Raw genomic sequence first — 16,111 nt, forward strand, 5'->3', positions numbered from 1 at the left:
TATAATCACAAGCAACTACGTTCTTCATATTTTTAACAATGATTGTAAAAAGAGGGTAGGCTACTCTCTGGCGTGTATAACATGCCCTTCAAGTTGACTTGAAAGGTGATTAACGATAGCAGTGTCTGTTCCGTTTCAAAGTTCAAATTAAATGTACTTCAAAACTCTTAGCAAAGGGAATATATTTTATACACCTGTCACGTATGAGGAGGGCTGATCCAAGTCAAAATTCTGAAGGTGGCAAAGCTAATCATTAGGACTGGCACACCCTACTCTGTTGAACAAGAGAATCATCTAATAACCCTTAGTGGCCCTGTCTTAGGAACTCTAATTCTACATGAGTTCTGTGATTTCGGAATTGATAGGGTTCAAAGTTAGAAAGGACTTGAGAGCTCACGGAGGCTATGAGGGGACGTGGCTGAGTGGTCAGTGGGTGAGGAGAACGTTAGAGCATGTGCTGAGGTCTTCGTGCTGCCAGTCCAGTGTTGTATCTGCTGCAACGGGAGTTGGTGAAGTACATGAGCCAAATGCAGCTCCATGCCTGTTTGTAAAGTTTCATTGGAACACAGCCCCACCCATTCGCTTATATCCCCTCTATGGTGGCTTTCGCTCTACAGTTGGACAGTTGAGTAGTTGCCACCGAGATAGTGTGGCCTTCAAACCCTAAAATACTTACAGCCTGACCTTTATAGAAAAGGTGATGAGCCCTGTGACTGTGGCATTGGCTGCCAATCCTGCTGGCACTTTAGAATCCCTTCTCCAAAACAGTACAGGGTGCTAGGCCACACTCTAGGCCAGGTGTCCTCAAACTGTGGCCCGCGGGCCACATGCGGCCCGCCGAGGACATTGATCTGGCCCGCTGGGTGCCGCTGCCTGTCCTGCTTAGCAGCCGACGCGTCCCGGGCCCGCAGTGCGCATAGGAATTTGTTCATAGTTTTTTTTTAAACTATAGTCCAGCCCTCCAACGGTCTGCGGGACAGTGACCTGGCCCCTGTTTAAAAAGTTTGAGGACCCCTGCTCTAGGCTTTATCCCCAATCTTTCAGGATGGGATGTAGGAATCAGCATTTGTAAAAAAAATAAAAAAGTGGTTCTAATGCTCAGGCAGTTAAGCGTCACTGCATTACATCAGGCTGCTTCTAAAGCACGTTACCTTGAAAACTCATTTCAGGATCGAAGTGCGTTTTTATATGGGATACGAGACTAGATCAAACCCTCCAGAGCAGCGCTTCTCAAAATTTTGCTAGTATCAGAATCCCCTGGAGGGCTTGTTAGAGCTCACCTTGCTGGGTTCCCCCCCCCTCCCCGCCCACTGCCTGAGGTTCTGATGAGCAGATCTGCAGATCTGGGGTTGGGCTGCAGAACTCGCGTTTCCAACAAGCTCCCAGGTGGTGCTAATGCCGCAGACCCATGACCACACTGCACAGCACCGACTCCGATCAAAAGGGCCTGCAACTCTGAGAGAGAGAAAGTCCAGTCTGTGAGCCGGAGGATGGGGCTGAGGATAGATTTATGGACCAACTGGATTGTTCCAGGCCACACCGTCCCGACCCGCACTCCTCTGCTCAAATCGCCCTTGCCTCCCCCGCCACTCCCTTCCACCTATGGCTCAAAATCAAGCTGTTCTTGTTCCAGGTCTCAATTCCCACATAGGTTCTCTTTTATTGTGTTTTTAAATCCCTGGGTGCTGTTTTGAGTCTTTTTGACTGAAGAGAGGTGGGATGGTAGACGTGAGCAAACGTCAAGAATAAAGAAAAACAAATTATATGTTGCAAAGTAGTACAAAAAGAACAGCAGGAGTTGGGTAAGTATTTGTGGAAATCGGGAAGGTGAACACACAAAATGAAGAAAAGGCAACAGAGACAGGCAGAGACAGAGGACCTTGGAACCACAAAGTGACTTTATTTCGAACCAGAAAACAACAGCCGTGGTGGGAATAGCCTGGGCCGAGCGGGGGCTTGGCAGTGCGACTCTAGTACCAGGGACTGAATTCGTCCAGGTGAAGGGAGCAGGCCAGGGAACTGACTTTCCATCTACAAGCTCCGCAAATCGCCACCAGATCTTCATGACACCCGTCAGTGGACTCCCATTTACACGAGCTTGGACTGCTTCTCGGATTTCCGATTTTGTGAGGATTTTGGAAATAACGTTGAAAGTGAAGGCACACTGCAGTGAAGATTTGGGTGTGCCCTTCTTTTCTCTTTTTGATATCTCGGGCATTGAATCGAGGACGCGAAAAGTAGGAAACATTTGTGAGTTTTGCTCTAACAAATCCCCCAAAGAGCAAGAGTTTCTCATGCGCGGCACTGCTCATGTTTTCGGCCAGCCCGTTCCTTGCGGTGGGGGCTGCGCTGTGCATTGTGGGATGTTGAGGAATATCCCTGGTCCCTGCTCATCAGCTGCCGGTAGCACCCCTCCCAAGTTCGAACAACCAAAAATGACTCCAGACATCGACCGACCGTCTCCTTGTGGAGAAGCACCCTTTTGAGAACAACTTCCCTCCCCCATTCTTGTCCTTATATTCTTTTTAACACTTTATAAGGGTAGGCCGGATCGATCAACTTCCCAACACCAACAGCTCATGTAAATAAATGAGCATATATGTGTGTCTCTGCCATCCATGCCTCGTGCCTGGAGCCAAAATGGAAGTTCACGTTCACTGGAGGCCACTGGTTGGGTTCCGCAGGACGTTTAGGTCCATACACCAGTACCATAATCAAATGCCTGTTTATCACCGGCCCCTTTCCTCTTCTCCAGCAGAAACCATCATTCATAGTTGCAGTTTTTGAAGTCCTTTTCTTTAAAAGCTGGAGAGAAAATCTTCATCCAGGCCCTTTCTCAGTTTAATCCATTGGGATTCCTACGTGCATTATATGGCCAGCATTTTCTCACTGGATCCAGGTTTCTTCATTTGTATCCACGTTTCTGAGTGTTGCTGTTGTGTGTTGTTGTTTTGAATGAGCACTGGCTGTGTCGTACTTTGTGAGACTCGGCGTAGAATGAAAATGCGGGCTTTTGTTCAACAAGCAGTAAGAATCTCAAGATGGCAACAGCACTGTTCACATAAGCGTGATGTCAGACGTAGGGGCCTCGGCTGGCACTGCATCCATTTTGTTGTCTTCATTTAAGTGGCACGGCCATCTCTTTCTCCCCTTAATCGCGATGCTGCTTCTGAAGTAAGGACCTCAAAAACAAACACCGTGACCCCAATCCATTTAAAGAATTGTACTGCGCCAAGTGTATATAGCATATATTTTTCAGACTTTCAAAAAAAAAAATCCACACGGAAATCTTTTCTACATCATTACAGCAATGAAAGTAAACAATGTGGCCTTTCACCATATACATATTTTCTTGTAAATATGACAACATGGATATAGTAACTGCTACTCTCCACAGTGTTTTTAAGTTAGCAAACAGACTTCCACAACAAAATTATAACATCATTCCTTGTCCTTATAAAAATAGCCAACTTCACCTAAACAGCTTGCAGTGAAAATTCGAGTAGTAACTGCTTTATATATTGAAAAACATTATGTTCATGGAAATATTGTCCTTCTGGTAAATGCTTTACATTAGCATCATAAGGCAAACTGTAGCATTTATTGGTACCTGGAGACCGTGAGTTTTAGACTCTTTTATTTAAAACCTGTTAATGTACAAAGTGCATTAAAATATGTTATCCAACTACTAAAAACAGTATGTAAAAATTACTAAGACAACACTTGCAGTTTATTCCGGGAAAGCACATACACGTTGGTTTATATTATAAAAAAAATCCTATTGAGTTTCCACAGAATGATTTTCTTCCCATTGAGGTGTCCATCTTTTAGATTGAAATTGCCCTAAGTAGCTATCAAAATATTCATCTGGGTATAAATAATATAGGAAATATATAGACTCTATCTGTTAAGAAAAAGGAGAGCATCTGCCGTGAAGAGGGCAGAGGCATTGGGAAATCCCATAATGTGACGCTGCAACAGCGGGTGTGTGAGCGGAGCGCAGGCGAACAACTGGTTGATTTGGTTCAAAACAAAATCACTACAGGCAAAGCCCCGATCCACCGGTCTGTTCAGGCAAAGAGGCCGACCCAGGAGCCCGGATCAATAGTTCAGCAAATGAAAGGATTTGTAAGTGTCATGCTCTTTGCCAAGGAAGAACCATTGCCAAATTCCAGGTCCAAGGACTGGAACTTACTCCATGGACCATTCCAAGGTGTCAGATCGGCATGCCAAGAGCCCCCCCCCCCCCCGCCTTAGATTTGATTGGCAGGTTCCAGTGTGGGAAGAGCAAGTTTGATTTCTTTTGTGTGTCTTACAACTCTAGGGTAAGCTATCCTAGCCTATACAGAGGGACTTTACAACTTTCAAGATGTGTTTAATACAGGGAGTTTAGAGTGACGTTTGAGGCACGTATACTAGCAAATAGTACTTTATGCAACGTCCCTTGTCATTAGCAACTCCTAAATAGTGTCTGGGGATGACTTATATTTGGACATGGAAGTGGCAAGTGGGGCCATGTGTCGATGTCCTGGAGAGAAAAATCAATGCACAGCGGTGCTGCCATTTGTGATAGAAACTGTTTATTTCCTCAGCTCCAGTGACAAAAGAAAAATGATTTGGGGGGTGGGGAAGGATAGGACAGCTATTAAATGTACTGAAGAAATCTCACAGGCCTAAAGAAATGATGAGAAGAAAGAACTAGATTGATATCATGACATAGAATCCTACTTTTGATAAAACAAAAATCAGCTTCAATTTCTGAACTATCAGTAGGATTCCAAGTGACTATTTTCAACTGCAGTATCATTCTTAATGTTCTCCCAGAATCCTTAATCCTGGGAAGAGCAGGGCAAACTATGGCCGAAGGCTTCAGAATCTTTCCATCATTATCCCACCAGCCCGCAGAAGGCAGTTAAAGATTGAGCCGTTCTCTCTTTTGCTCTCCATTATAGTTGACCTAGTAAAAGCTTCCACCGTCCCAGTTAAAACACCTCAAGATAAACCCAAGAAACCCCATGGACTTCCCTACTGGGTTCAAAGCGATGTTTTCCTTTGAAAGCTGCTGCATATTCTGTTATGTACAGTTCTAGACTGTGATGAAATAAAGGTTGGAAAGAGCTGATAAATGTATGGGCCTCTTAATGTGCAAAACCAAAGAATTCCTAAAGGAGCTGGAATAGCGGTTATGTTTCTTTTATAAATAATCTATAAATTTTCCTGTAAATACAAAAGAAAATCTGAAGAACGGATTCAAGACGGTACTTAGGCAAGACTGTACTTAATACAAAATACAGTCAGGGGGGCGGGGGCTGGAAAGAGCCCGTTTGGAAACCCATCTTAGCTGATTTCCGGATACTTTTTGGTGAGATGTAACCCCACTCTGGAAGCCTGTGCTTCCTCTGCCCCCCGAAGAGCGGCCGCACGCCCAGGGGGCGCCTCCCCGTGGCCAGGCGCTCACGGCAGCTGCTCCGTGCAGTCCAGGTGGTCGGGGATCGGCAGCCCGGTTATAATGGTCATGCACTTGTTCCACACGGTGAAGGTGGGGCACACAGGCTGCGAGAAGGTGATGTCGAAGGTGTAGAGGTGGACGGAGTTCAAAGCATCGTAGAAGGCGACGGAGCCATTGTCATAGTCCAGCAGGATGCCAACGCGCCGGAGGTGAGGGGATGGCTCAATGGGCACTTCCTTGCTGTTATGTCTCACCACCCAGGTGTTGTGGCAGCGGCAAAGGGCCCAGGAAGCAGCGTTCTTCCCGATCCACTCGTGCTTCGGGGCCGATTTGTACGCGAGGCCAATGGCATACCTGCAGAAACGAGAGCAAAAGCAGTGAGCGTTGCATTGCACAGCTGATGCCATGTCTGTCGTTTCCCACAACTTCAAGGGCACTTTGCAGAGGGCAAGCGGGGGAATGGTTTTCACTTAGGGCAGCCGTGGGCAAACGACGGCCCGCGGGCCGGATCCGGCTGTTCTATCCGGTTCTCTTGCTCTCCCCTCCACTCCTTTACTTTGCATTTATATTAGTTCACACAAACACTCCATCCATGCTTTTGTTCCGGCCCTCCGGTCCAGTTTAAGAACCCATTGGGGCCCTCGAGTCCAAAAGTTTGCCCACCCCTGGCTTAGGGGGATCAGCTCCTTGTTACCCCTCAGCCTCACTTTTCTCATCTGTAAAACGGAGACAATGACAGTCTTCATCTCGGAGGGCTGTTTTGAGGAGTAAAAGGCAAGAATACATCTAAAACCCTGGACACAAAGCCTGGCCTGGAACATTCGGTAACTGTTACTTTGTTATTTTTGCCCAATGACCCATCTATAATAATAAGAGCGTAATAAGCTAATTAGACCGAACGTCCTTCCGGACAAAGCTGCAGCAGGCGGGGCCCGTGGGAGAGGTGGCGGAGGGGGCTGGGGCCCAGGCTGTTGCACGAATTTCGTGCATCGGGCCTCTAGTTAATAAATAACAGACTCAGAATTAAACGGAGGATGACTCCGAAGGCCACACACTTAAACAACGTTCTCTAATGCTTTCCTTCACCAGAAATTGTAGAATTCATCACTGTCAAGAGCCCTTCTGCTTATATTTCCTACTACATTTAAAAACTGTGGATGTCTGAGCAGAGGGTATCCTGGTTATTCCAAATGTTCTCTCACTGCTCAAAACAATGTTAATAATTCTTTTGACAATCTTCTAAGCTTCTTAATCTCCTTTTACCCCATGAAGGCGTGGCTCTGTAAGAGTTGAAGTGTTTCAGTTATGAAGATAGGTGAAACCCATCCTTCTAATAAAGAGTGAATGATTCAGCCCTGGCCAGTGTGGCTCAGTTGGTTGGAACTTTGTCCTGTGCACCAAAAGGTTGCTGGATCGATTCCTGGTCAAGGTACGTGCCCAGGTTGCAGGTTTGATCCTTGGTTCGGGTGTGGGCAGGAAGCCACTAATCAATGTTTCTCTCTCTCTCCCTCTCTCTCTAAAAAAAAAATCAAAAACATTTTAAAAAAGAGTGAATGATTCAGTTCAACTTTTAATATGTTATAGCAGAAACCAGTCTAACGAGATGTTGACATAAGGTACCATACCCAATGCAGAGAAAAACTTCATTGGTCTTTGATAAAAGGACATTGTTTTAACAATCACATGTTGGGTTTAAAATACAATCACTTTAAGAGCAGCATGTTTAAAACTGACTACAACACACCATCATTGATGTAAAAGAAATGGAATTGATAACCCATTAATCTCAGCGTGCCAACCTGTTTACCCTCACTTCAGCCTCCTCTTCCCTTTCCTATATCCCTCCTTACATCATGGGAAGAATCCTGGGGCTACCTTTTCCAGAATCTTCTTTCCAGTAGGAGTCTGGATCAGGGTCTGCCATGGCAAGCAAGTCTAGAAGTTCTAAGGGGGGGGGGGGCGCTCTTTTCCAGACAGCAGAGGCAAGGCTTCCAGAAGCTTCTGGGTGAGCTCGGGCACACTTGCATCTGGGCTGTGGGGGGCCTTCTAGCACCCCTAGCGTGTCAAGACTTCATAGACGGCACAGCAGGCTCCCTGACTTGACTTGTGCTTCCAGCCCTTGCCGGGCTCCAGGTAAGCCTCTGGCCCCCTCCTCCGTGTGAGAACCTACGGTGAGTTCTGTTTTTCTGTTGGACCCTAACTGCAACGCTTTGAAAATACGTTTGTTTTGCAGTTGTGTGTATTTTCCTCACAGAGGGCCTCTCTGCGCTGGTAGACACCCTTGCCATTTTTTTCAGATCATTTGGAACCCATATTTGCATCACAAAATAGACATGTCTGTATTGTTTCCTTGTTGCTGCACGCCATTTTTATTTTTTATTAAAGAACTTGGACTTTCATTTCCCATTTGAACCGTAATGGAACCCCCTATGAAGCAGCTGCTGCAGATATGACTGACTTCATTCAGCGAATGGGGAAAAGCAAGAGGTTAAAATGAGCAGCAAAATTCAGGATCTCGCCCTCTTCCCCTTGACTTCTGTGAACCCATGTTTACTTAACACCATTTCATCAAAACCAAGTGTACATGAACAGCATCAGAGAGGAAGAAAATAACTATGTGTACAGTCCATTAAGCAAAGGAAAATACCATTATATTATCATTAATCTGAAAACCTACGCACATATTTCTACTGAACTTGAAAGGAGCCGGCAGAAGGTAATGTTCCATTAAGTTACACAGTGAGACGCGGAGAATTAAAAATGTCTAAAAATTATGATTCTCAGAGCAATGTTAACATGCCCCATTGCATGGATCACAACATGCATGTTAATGTAAAGTCAGGACTATATTTCATGAGAGAATGTGTGTCACTAGCTGTTGCAAATCAAGGTGTCACAGCAATTTGATTGTAAGGGTCACCCCTTGCTCACTAAAACCTCCCAGGAAATGTTCAACCATGTTCTACACGGGAATTTTTCTGAAATTGACATAATCATGTTTGCAAAAATCCAAAGTGTGGCCATTAATTTTAAATTTCCTCCCCCTCATGAGTTGGTTTTGACATCTGGAGGGTGTTTTCAAGGTAATGCTGATCTATGTTTATATAACTGAAGTGGTCTGGTGGAATTTCCCGTACCATTCATCAATGGGAATGAGATCATAATGATCAGGTATAATTTATCATAAGTAATTATTAATGAGCTTGTAATTATTTAGACACTGGTTTCCATCCCAGATTAATAGAGCACATTCATTAAGTAGTAAAGTTGGCTCTTTTGCACCTGCAAGAATTCATCGCATTTTCCTTTGGGCTTTTATGTTGCTCCAGTGTAGCTAAAAGCTGTACATGCCAGCCCTAACCGGTTTGGCTCAGTGGATAGAGCGTCGGCCTGCGGACTGAAGGGTCCCAGGTTCGATTCCGGTCAAGGGCACGTACCTGGGTTGCAGGCACATCCCTGGTAGGGGGCGTGCAGGAGGCAGCTGATCGATGTTTCTCTCTCATCAATGTTTCTAACTCTCTATCCCTCTCTCTTCCTCTCTGTAAAAAATCAATAAAATATTAAAAAAAAAAAAAAAGACCCCCAAAAAACTGTACATGCCAGCCTGGGCCAGAGCTGAGTGGGGCGGAAGGATTCGTTTTCCATCCGCCAGCAGGATGTTGGAACAGGAAAAGGCTCTGGGCAAAGAGAATTGTGATACAACAGAAGGAAGTCTACTTGGTTAGCCAATGCAGGTACCACCACTGGGAGAAACGAGACACCCAAGCTTGTGATGTCACTTAGATGTCAGCTGACTTGTGCTATAAGGCACTTCGGCACAAGGTATTATTTGCATAAATTTGAATTGAAAACTTTTTTATAATAAATGTTTTAGCATCTTTGTCTCAAAATTGCACCATTATAATACTCCTCCTCATCGGGTTGTGCACTTGTAAGCCTTTTCTAAAGCAAGGATTAAGCTACTACTCATTAAGCACACCCCTGTGAGCCCGAAAGAGTCATTATAATGTTTCGAAAATACAGCCTGTTGGTTAAGAGCAGGGGATCAGCAAACTACAACTCACAGGCCAAATCTGGCCATCTGCTTCTTTTCATAAGCGAAGTTTTACTGGTGCACAGCCACACCCATTGCGGACATATGGTCTGGGGCTGCTTCTCCGCTATAAGAGTTGAGTAATCGCGACAAAAATCACCTGGTCTGCAAAACCAGAAATATGGGCTCTCCAGCCCTTCACAGGCAATGTGTGAAGACCCTTGGTTAAGAGCTTGTATGCTGATTGTAGGCTTCCTAACGCCGCTATCCAGGAGCTTTGTGACCTTGGGCCTATGCTTCAGTCACCCGCTCTGTAAAATGGGACGCTAGCACCTGCCTTGGTAGGGGTGTTAGAATGAATGAGTCAACGTTTGTAAAATGCTAAGGTTAGTGCCTTGGCACATAGCTGTGCTAGATGAGAGCTGCTTAAATAAAAAGAACATGGCCCCCTGTTCTGTGCAATAGCAAGCAGGTATTCGTGAGACAGCTGGCCAGAGTAAGGCGTGAAGTTGGTGGCTCTGGACTAGGCACAGTCAGCTTGGTGAGGTGAACTTGGTAAGGTAAACTAGTTCCTACGTAGACTGCACCCTGACCTTTTAGGCTAAGGTTCCGAGGCTGGATCTAGCAGACCTTGTGAAGAGATTCCCAGCCTGTGATAACCACTTCCCCACAGCCTTTAGCTCTCCGTCATTTGCACCAACGAGCCCAGTCTAAAATCACACGCTGTACAAGACAACAGATTCATTTTTTTAAAGAATGAAGAGTGTTTTATAGTAGGTACTGCAAACTTTTTTCATAAAGGGCCAGAGAGTTCATATTTCAGCTGTGTGGACCATAGTATTCTGTCTTAACTGCTCAGTTCTGCTGTGTGGCTCAAAGGCAGCTATGGACAAGATGGAAAAGAATGGGCGTGACTCTGTCCCCATAAACCTTTATTTACAAAAAGAGCTGTAGTCTGCTGACCCACCCATGTTCTAAGGCATGAAAGAAGCGTGTTAGCATGCTAGCTCTCCCCAGGGATGAGGACTCTATCATCTTAGCTGCCATTCTTGCCATAAATAAAAAATGGATAGACTTAAAACAAGTTGTTTTTCTGATTGGCTGAATAGGTTAGATGATTGGCTGAATAGGTTAGATGATTGGCTGAATAGGTTAGATGATTGGCTGGTTAGATGACTGCTTGGGAAATACTCACTCCCTCTTCTCTCCTCCAGGGGAGGAATATGCTGCCTGCACCATTGGCTTTGGGCTTGGCCATGTGACTAGCCCAGGGGTGGGCAAACTTTTTGACTCGAGGGCCACCATGGGTTCTTAAACTGGACCGGAGGGCCGGAACAAAAGCATGGATGGAGTGTTTGTGTGAACTAATATCAATTCAAAGTAAAGGAGCGGAGGGGAGAGCAAGAGAACCCTCCGCTCTTTCGGCTCCGCGGGCCGGGTAGAACAGCCGAACGGGCCGGATCCGGCCCGCGGGCCGTAGTTTGCCCACGGCTGGACTAGCCAATGAGAAGTTAGTGGACATGATGCAAGCAAAGGCTTGAAGTGTGTTCGCATCGTCGGGCTTGTATTTTTGGGCTCCCGGGGTAGCCCACACATCCAAAGAGGATGAAGAGACACATAGAACAGACCTAAATCCAACCTACAGCTTAAAGCAAAGCCCAGCTGAGGTTAGCCTTGCTCAGCTGACCCAAAGATGTGGGTGTTAATGAGCAATAATAAATGATGGTTGTTTGAAGGCAGAGTTTTTGGCATGTTTGTTATGTAGCAGGACTAGCAACAGCTGACTGATCAAGGTTTTCTGCGTGTAATTCTTCAAGATGGACCCCGGTATGGGTTGATGCTCTGACAAAGTATGGAGCGAAATGGCCTTTTTATGATCGGAGACAACAGATAGAATTGCCTACCACGTGCTTCCACTTATGACCACTTCCCAATAGTGCCGGCCACTGTCAATGAACACGTTGCCAGCGACGCCGTAGCTCCCTTGGCTGGTGAAGCGTTCGGGAGTGTGACTCTTTTTGGATGATGACTCATCGCGTTCTACTGTCAGGTTATCATGAGACACCTTCAGCTTTCGATGTGCAGATTTGGGGTCCAGTTTAAATGGTTGGCCTAGAAACAATGTACAAAACAAAAAGAGGAAGAGGGAAAGGGCGGTTTATTTACTAAAAACACAGTCATGACACGTCTCAAAGACAGAATCCGCAGCATTAACCTCCGTGTATGTATTGATTCCTATTTTCCCGACTTAATCTCTAAAAACATTTGTCAGTGGAAAGAGTGAGAGGAGACATTAGCTTCACGGTTAAGAGCATGTGTCTTAAACACAAATATCAGGAGTCAAATAACGTCATTTGACTACTGAAGTCAAGGATATGGGTTAAATGGGGGTCCCCCCGAAAAACAGTTATTGCTCCTGTTCACTGGCTGCTGGCAATCCTCTAACATGGCACCATACTGACAGACTCCAATTTGCTTTCTCTTGGGAGGTCTTACGTAAAGAAATACCATGTCATATAACATAATATTTCGAGATCAAAAAGATGTAAAGAAAAAAGAGGATAAAACAAAACACATGTGAGTAGAGACACACACAGAGAGAGACGACAGGATTATGAGACATGTGTATAAACCAGATCATTCTTTGTTGCGGGGCTGTGCTGTGCATTGTGGGGTATTTCCTATCCTCCCTGGCCTCAAACTACTAGATGGCAGCAGGTAGCAGCCACCTCAGTTGTGACAACCAAAAATGTCTCCAGACATTCCTCAACGCCCCACCTGGAGAGTGAAGCAGAATCATTCTTGAGAGCCACAGACCTAGGCAGGTATCTGAAGTAAATAAAAAGTTCCTGAAGAAAGAGTTAATTAATTTGCTAATCTGTTAGAGAAAACAGTATCATCTGTCATGTACTGTGTCAGACCCCCGACTATGTCTCAGACTTAAATATATCTACATATATGCCCCAATCCTCACAAGAAGCCCTCCAGGATTATTTATTTTAAAAATGGAAAGTCTGATGCACAGAGAGGTTAATGGCCTCACAGCCCTTAAGAGTATGAGTCCGTTTTAGAACCCAGAGGTGTCTGAGGCAAAATGCACTAGTCTCCACTGGCTCTCCACTTGCTTCTGAGGCTGTGAGTGATGCCTGAGACAGAGGAAAAGAAAAGAGAGGGGGACAGAGAAGGGAGACACGACAGCTCTGCCGAGCTCACTGCACTTACTGTTGGTCTTCAACTTCCCGGGCTCGCTGCTGCGGCTGCCCGCCTGGTTGATGGCCTTGACGATGAAGATGTACTTGGTGCCGCTCTGCAGACCGTGCACAGTATAGTGGTTCTGCTTGATGTTGGGCACAATCATCCAGCTATCGGCTGAGTTACACAGACCTGCAAAGTCAACCAGATGTGGTGCAGTTCTTTGGTGCAAGCACAGGGCAACGTTTGCGTCATTTTAGGTTACTTGACCCATAAATGGCGTGCTCTGTCACTTCTTAGGGAGACAACAATATACTTGAGTGCTCAGTGTCTTGCCTCTAGTACGTCAACCTATATTTATCCTATATAATAAAGAGGTAATATGCAAATTGACCCTCACACCCTTGCATAAGATGGCCGTCCCCATGTAGTCAAAGATGGCCACCACAAGATGGCCTGCAGGGGAGGGTAGTTGGGGATGAGCAGGCCAGGAGGGGAGGGCAGTTGGGGGCAACCGGGCCAGCAGGGGAGCAGTTAGGCATCGATCAGGCTGGCAGGGGAGTGGTTAGGGGGTGATCAGGCTGGCAGGCAGGCGAGTGGTTGGGAGCCAGCAGTCCCGGATTGTGAGAAGGATCCCAGATTGGAGAGGGGTGCACGAATTTCGTGCACTGGGCCTCTAGTTATTATACACTGAGTGGTCAGATTATTATGATCTCTGAACACATAATAATCTGGCCACTCGTGTGTGTGTGTGTGTGTGTGTGTGTGTGTGTGTGTGTGTGTGTGTATTAGAGGCCCAGTGCATGAATTTGTGCATTGGTGGGGTCCGGCCAGCCTGGCCAGGGGGAGGGGACATGGGCAGTTGGCCAGCCTGCCTGCTGGTCAAACTCCTGGTCGAGGGGACAATTTGCATATTAGCCTTTTATTCTATAGGATATACACTGAGTGGCCAGATTATTATGTGTTCAGAGATCATCATCATCTGGCCACTCAGTATATATTCTTATTGTGTTCTCTAAATGGGAAAACCACTTAAAGTTATTCTATTGCAAATTCTGTTCACTATAAATAGGAGCAGCAAAGATGGTTCTGCCTGAGACCTTAAGCACGGATTATGTGCTGTGGGTCGCCACTGATTCCTCCTCCCACCCTCGCCCCCATTCTTATTATGATGACCATTAGATATTTACATCTCATTAATTCTGAGACTCACAGAAGGTGAGAAGTGACCCCATTGCTGTATGAGAAGTTGACTTCATTTCTGTAGATGTAGTAGATTGCATTTTTATCTCTAATTCATCACCCCACCCAGGATCCAGACCTAAGTGACTTGGCAGTTGGTTCCTCTAAAGCAGTGGTTGGCAAACTCATTAGTCAACAGAGCCAAATATCAACAGGACAACAATTGAAATTTCTTTTGAGAGCCAAATTTTTTAAACCTAAACTTCTTCTAATGCCACTTCTTCAGAATAGACTCGCCCAGGCCGTGGTATTTTGTGGAAGAGCCACACTCAAGGGGCCAAAGAGCCGCATGTGGCTCGCGAGCCGCAGTTTGCCGACCACTGCTCTAAAGCAAGCATGTCAAACTGGCAGCCCACAATGACTATTTTTGTGGCCCAGCCAATATAACGGTATGCAAGAAAAGTTTTAATAACAATTTCATAACTTAATTTTTACAATATCCTATTATACATAATCCTATATAATGAAAGCATAATATGCAAATCGACCAAATGGCAGAATGACTGGTCACTATGACATGCACTGACCACCAGGGGGCAGACACTCAATGCAGGAGCTGCCCCCTGGTGGTCAGTGTGCTCACATGGGGGGGTTGGGGGCACTCAGCCAGAAGCCGGGCTCACGGCTGGTGAGCACAGCAGCAGTGGCAGGAGCCTTTCCCTACCTCCGCTGCAGACGGGCGGTAAGGAGCGAGGGGTCCCAGACTGCGAGAGCCCCGGACTGTGAGAAGGATGTCAGCCTGCCGGCTTAGGTCTGGTCCCTGGGGGGATTGGGCCTAAGCCGGCAGGCGGACATCCCCTGAGGGGTCCCGGACTGTGAGAGGGTGCAGGCCGGGCTGAAGGATTCCCCCAACCCCCCCACCCAGTACAGGAATCTCATGCACCGGGCATCTAGTTATTAATAACAAACTACAATGTTCGCTAATGACTGATGACTATGATCGTGTTGCATTCATTTCCCTTATGCGCCTTACGCGCAGGTGTACCATTTCTCTCCACTAACACTAGCAGCGAATATTTTAGCAGCCGATGGCCATGAAATATTTTGCTTTTGGAGAACAAGAAAAACAGGTTTATTTACATTATGCTTATTCATTTATGCAGTTATTCAATGTCTGGTAAGTTAATGTTCAAGAAAAAAATATTAATTTTTATTAAAATGTTCTATTATGTTAACGATTACTCATTTATTTCAGCCCTTTGTACTCAGCATGTCTCTATTAAAATAAACCTACATTTCTATAAACATGGAAGCTTTTGTTTTTGTGTGGCCCACATAAACTTAAACCTTGTTTATTTGGCCCGTGTTAGCCATTGAGTTTGACATGCTTGCTCTAAAGCAGGGGTCCTCAAACTTTTTAAACAGGGGGTCAGGCCAGTTCACTGTCCCTCAGACCATTGGAGGGCCAGACTATAGTTTTAAAAAAAAAACAACTATGAACAAATTCCTATGTGCACTGTGGGCCCGGGACGAGTCAGCTGCTAAGCAAGACAGGCAGTGGCCCCCGGCGGGCCGGATCAATGTCCTCGGCGGGCCGCATGTGGCCCGCGGGCCATAGTTTGAGGACGCCTGAATACTAATAAAAGCATAATATGCTAATGAGACCAGACATCCTTCTGGACGAAGCAGGGGATGTAAGGGAAGTCCAGGTCCCAGGTCCTAAAGAGACAGGCTATATTCCCTTATCACATGACTTTGGATGGCCACATGACTTGCTTTAACCAATACGATGAGGCGGAAATGTCAAGGTGCCAGTTGTAAGAGTAGGCATTACAAGGCCTGGCGAGCTTCTGTTGCCCTCCCGTGCCTCTGCCACTGCCATGGGGAGAACATTCCCCGGAGTCTGCTCATCAGACAGGATGAGGCACAAGGAACAGCTCCATCGCCCAGCCAATGCAGGAGGGGAGCCGCAGAGACTGGCCAATCCAAGCTAACTTTTTTTTTAAAATATATTTTATTGATTTTTTACAGAGAGGAAGAGAGAGGGATAGAGAGTCAGAAACATCGATGAGAGAGAAACATCGATCAGCTGCCTCCTGCACACCCCCTACTGGGGATGTGCCCGCAACCAAGGTACATGCCCTTGACAGGAATCGAACCTGGGACCCTTCAGTCCGCAGGCCGACGCTCTATCCACTGAGCCAAACCGGTTTTGGCCCAAGCTAACTGCTGACAGGGGAGCTAAGCCAGTGGCC

General features: G+C 46.1%; 1 protein-coding gene across 2 annotated transcripts in view; it reads right to left on the bottom strand.

Annotated features, from left to right (window-relative positions):
- Positions 1-1,882: 1,882 nt before the first annotated feature.
- The window catches only part of MID1 (midline 1), a 246,639-nt gene continuing 232,410 nt past the window's right edge, over positions 1,883-16,111 (bottom strand). For both annotated transcript variants that reach the window (XM_080652560.1, XM_080652559.1), the window contains exons 8-10: positions 12,705-12,866; positions 11,387-11,594; positions 1,883-5,803 (exon numbers count right to left, since the gene is read on the bottom strand). In XM_080652560.1, coding sequence (XP_080508686.1) covers positions 5,455-5,803; positions 11,387-11,594; positions 12,705-12,866 — 719 coding nt within the window. In that variant the 3' untranslated portion in view covers positions 1,883-5,454. The remainder of the gene's footprint in view (positions 5,804-11,386; positions 11,595-12,704; positions 12,867-16,111) is intronic.

This window comes from Plecotus auritus (genome assembly GCF_963455305.1).
Source record: "Plecotus auritus genome assembly, chromosome: X".
NCBI lineage: Eukaryota > Metazoa > Chordata > Mammalia > Chiroptera > Vespertilionidae > Plecotus > Plecotus auritus.